Raw genomic sequence first — 3,506 nt, forward strand, 5'->3', positions numbered from 1 at the left:
TAAATCTTATAATAAATATATTAAATCAACTAATCTTTAGAGATTCTTTTTCTCTTTGGTAACATCTTTTGTTTATTATCAACAGGCACTTGCATGCGAACAACCCTTTGCAGCAACATGCAAGCAGTTTTATTGAACTACACATATTGGCTTTGCTCACGTTTCACTTCTAACGATTTGCAAATCACGCATTTGAATATCAATAACAAAGCGCAGCGGCATTACTTTAAGGTAGGTCTGGGCGCAAGAAACGAGCACAAAGCGTATCAGTGATAATAATGCCACGAGCTGAGGCCGTAAAGGCAAGCAAAACAAACGAACTAAGCAACCTACTAACAAATATGCGGCAATAATATGTGTGTAAATCGCCCGAAGGCGAGCCGTAAGCGCCAAAAACACTTTCACTTGTTGGACGACAGACCGCTAGACAGCTAGCTGGCCGGCCTGCCTGCTTTGGCGCTTCTTCGATCTACGGCGTGGCTTGACCAACCAAATGAGTAAGCTAATGAGCGTGGCACTTGTTGTTGTTATTTCTTTTTTTTTTAGTTATTTGTATCAGTCAGCCGCTCCTACGTTGTTTTTGCTTTGAGTTTGCTTGGATTTCGCAGTAAAAGTTGCACAGAAGCTTCCGCTATGTGTGTCTTTGCTTAGTTACTTTGCTCTTTGGGCTGCCTCTGTAGTTTTGCTTTGTGGTTTTTGTTTCGGTCTACGAGTACCAAGGCGCGTTTGCAATGTAAAACGAGTTGGAAAATTACAACAAAAATTTTTATATACAATTTTGGTGGTATAAAATATATGTCGATTTGCAAACAATGTAAATCAATTGGCTTGCCAAATTCGTTAGCCGGAGGCCCTCACACTCTTCGCTGGGATTTGGCGCTGCATTGTTAAGCGTTCCTCTATTGAGTTTTTATTTTGTAATTTCTTTTTGGGAATCCCGACGTCGCGTCATCATCAGCTATCTTTGCTTTGCGCAGCCAAACATGTTTTCTTACGACAGCTCTTCGCTTTGGACGGACAACCGACAGCTTTTTGACGCTTTTGTCCAACTATTTACGAAAACTACACCGCCTGTTGTTGTAATATTTTTAGCTACTTACACAATGCTTTTTTCATGTTACACTTTGCTCCACCGTCTCTAGCCGCACCACTTCTAGGTTTTTTCCTTTGTCTTCAACACTTCACTCAAAAATATTTTCGGGGTTTCTTGCTTAACTCTTTCGTTTTGGCTTGTGCCACTTTTTGTCGACGCTTTGGCTTGCATTGCTGTGTCTTTCAAGCCAGCCGGTGTGCGCTTAGCCTACTCGCGCCAAAGTCAGTCAGTCAGTTGGCTAGTACAAGACAAGTCGCGTCTCGTTCGTGGCTCCACACGGCACAAGCAGCTCCACACAGCTTTATTAATTGCAAATTAGCTGAAAATATATTTTTGTTGTTGCGCTTTTGGAATTTTCTGGCGCTATTGTAAACTTACAACAACACCTAAAAAACATAAAAGTAAAGTGTCACGGAAGTAAGGCATATATTTGTCTTGTCGCATTTCACCTAGTGTGTCCGCGGTATATAAACCCAGTGTCGCTTGGCGGTTCGCTTTAATTACGATTTTTTCGCTGCAATTGCGGAAGTGTTTCGGTGTCTAAAGAAGAAATTAAAAATTATTAAAAGAAAATAACTAAATAAAATTAGCGCAAACATGAAGTTAAGCCAAATCATCTCACTATCGCTCATACCAACGTTGTATGTGTTGTTTGTGTTATTGTTGGAATTCGTGGAAGATGCTGTGGCACAAAATCCTGACCCACTTTTCCAGCTGCCCGTGCAGTTGGTGGGCTTTCCGGTTATCGTTTTGTCCGTACGCTTATCGCAATTCGCCAAAAAGCTGGCCTACTCGTTGAATCCAAGTAAGTTGTTGCTATTGTGAAGTTATTATGCAACCATGTTATGGTTGTGCAGCAAATAAAGCATGCAAGTTGCATTTATGTGGATTTTCTACTCAGCCAAAGTAGTGTGTAGTGGTTGTTGTTAATAATTGTTGGCTTGAGTTATGATTATGATAATAGTTAGTGTGAAAGTGATCTCTGGTTAGAGCACAAAATAGTCAAAGCTGTTTTTATTGGTAGTTACGAAAAATTTTAGAATATTTTTAATATAATTTAATTTTTAAATTTTTCATTTTTACTTAATATTTTTTATTACTTTTTTATTTAAAAAAAATTCAAAATATTCATTCATAAATAGCTTATCAGCAACATAAAATTAAAAAAAAATATAATAATAATGTTTAAAATAATATTAGGAGTAGGGTCTCGATAAAATTTCACTGGGTGATACCAGCTTCAAATTGTCACTAATTGTTTTATTTAGTTGTCATTACTTTCACAATTTGACTGTGGTCAAATAAGTAGTTGCATTCCAAAAAAAAAAAAAAAAAAAAAAAAAAAAAAAAAAAAAAAAAAAAAAAAAAAAAAAAAAAAAAAAAAAATTGTTTAATATATTGTTCAAAACATTCCATTTTGGCGATTGTGGTGAATAATTAAGAGGTTCGCAGTCTAATTTGATCGTGGCGATGGAGGTGGTGAGAGTCGGAATTATGTTAGGCTGCAAGTGCATTCTGCATTCGGCCCATGAGGTTAGACTAATTATACATCCACATTTTGCCTCTGGTATGTACCTTTGGTGTCCTCTGGTGTGTCCTCTTTCAGAGTGCGCTTAAAAAGCCTGATAATATACTGTGGTATATTGAGGTGCGTTTCACTTGTTTTTCGTAGTGAGTAAACGCGCTCAATATTTCACACAGAATAATACCCAGGCCGTGTTCTAAGATACCTACTGTTTTCAGTTATGATTTCGTATTTTTAATTGGATTGGTTGTTGTCAATTTATGCTCCCCTGTGAGTGTGGCTCTTCAAAGACCGACATGCGTCCACGTTGAAATTCGTTAAACCAGTTTTGACGGTCGAACGAAGGCCATCGAAGTGTTACGCACAGCATCTAAAGGCTTCTTGATACTAGAATCAAATCAACAATGGTTACACTCTTTTCCATTTTTATAAAATCGTAATAATACATAGCTGAGTGATCAAATATTTACTCGATTTATAAATAATTAGATAATTTTGATCACGAATTGAATTTGATATTTAGCCACTATATGGTATATTTGAGGAGGTGCATCCAGAGTGGTTTGAGGAATGCCAATTTCATATCTCTTAAATTAGGTCTACTTACTTTTGGCTTGAAATATTTTTAGAGAAGTATAGAAGTAATGAAATCTTAAAATAGGTTTGTATTTTTTTTGAAAGCTTTACTTCTGATTTTTGCAAAAGGAAATCAACTGGGAATTTCAAATTTCTTCACGCTTGTAGGATTTTTACTTCCATTAGTAGATTTCAAAAACATTTAGAAAATTAACTATCCCATATTTAAAAATAAAGAATTTTCGTAAAAATTAATAATTTCACACACACATTTTTGACTTCAAAATTAAGTAATTACCATACATACATAAC

The 3,506-nt window shown here is 36.1% G+C and overlaps 1 protein-coding gene across 1 annotated transcript in view; it reads left to right on the forward strand.

The window, feature by feature from the left end:
• Positions 1 to 1,340: 1,340 nt before the first annotated feature.
• LOC108967203 overlaps positions 1,341 to 3,506 on the forward strand; it is a 13,911-nt gene continuing 11,745 nt past the window's right edge. The window contains exon 1 of the mRNA XM_018930487.1: positions 1,341 to 1,898. Coding sequence (XP_018786032.1) covers positions 1,691 to 1,898 — 208 coding nt within the window. The 5' untranslated portion in view covers positions 1,341 to 1,690. The remainder of the gene's footprint in view (positions 1,899 to 3,506) is intronic.

Source organism: Bactrocera latifrons, unplaced genomic scaffold, assembly GCF_001853355.1.
Source record: "Bactrocera latifrons isolate USDA-ARS-PBARC rearing strain unplaced genomic scaffold, ASM185335v1 scaffold_18, whole genome shotgun sequence".
Taxonomy (NCBI): Eukaryota; Metazoa; Arthropoda; class Insecta; order Diptera; family Tephritidae; genus Bactrocera; species Bactrocera latifrons.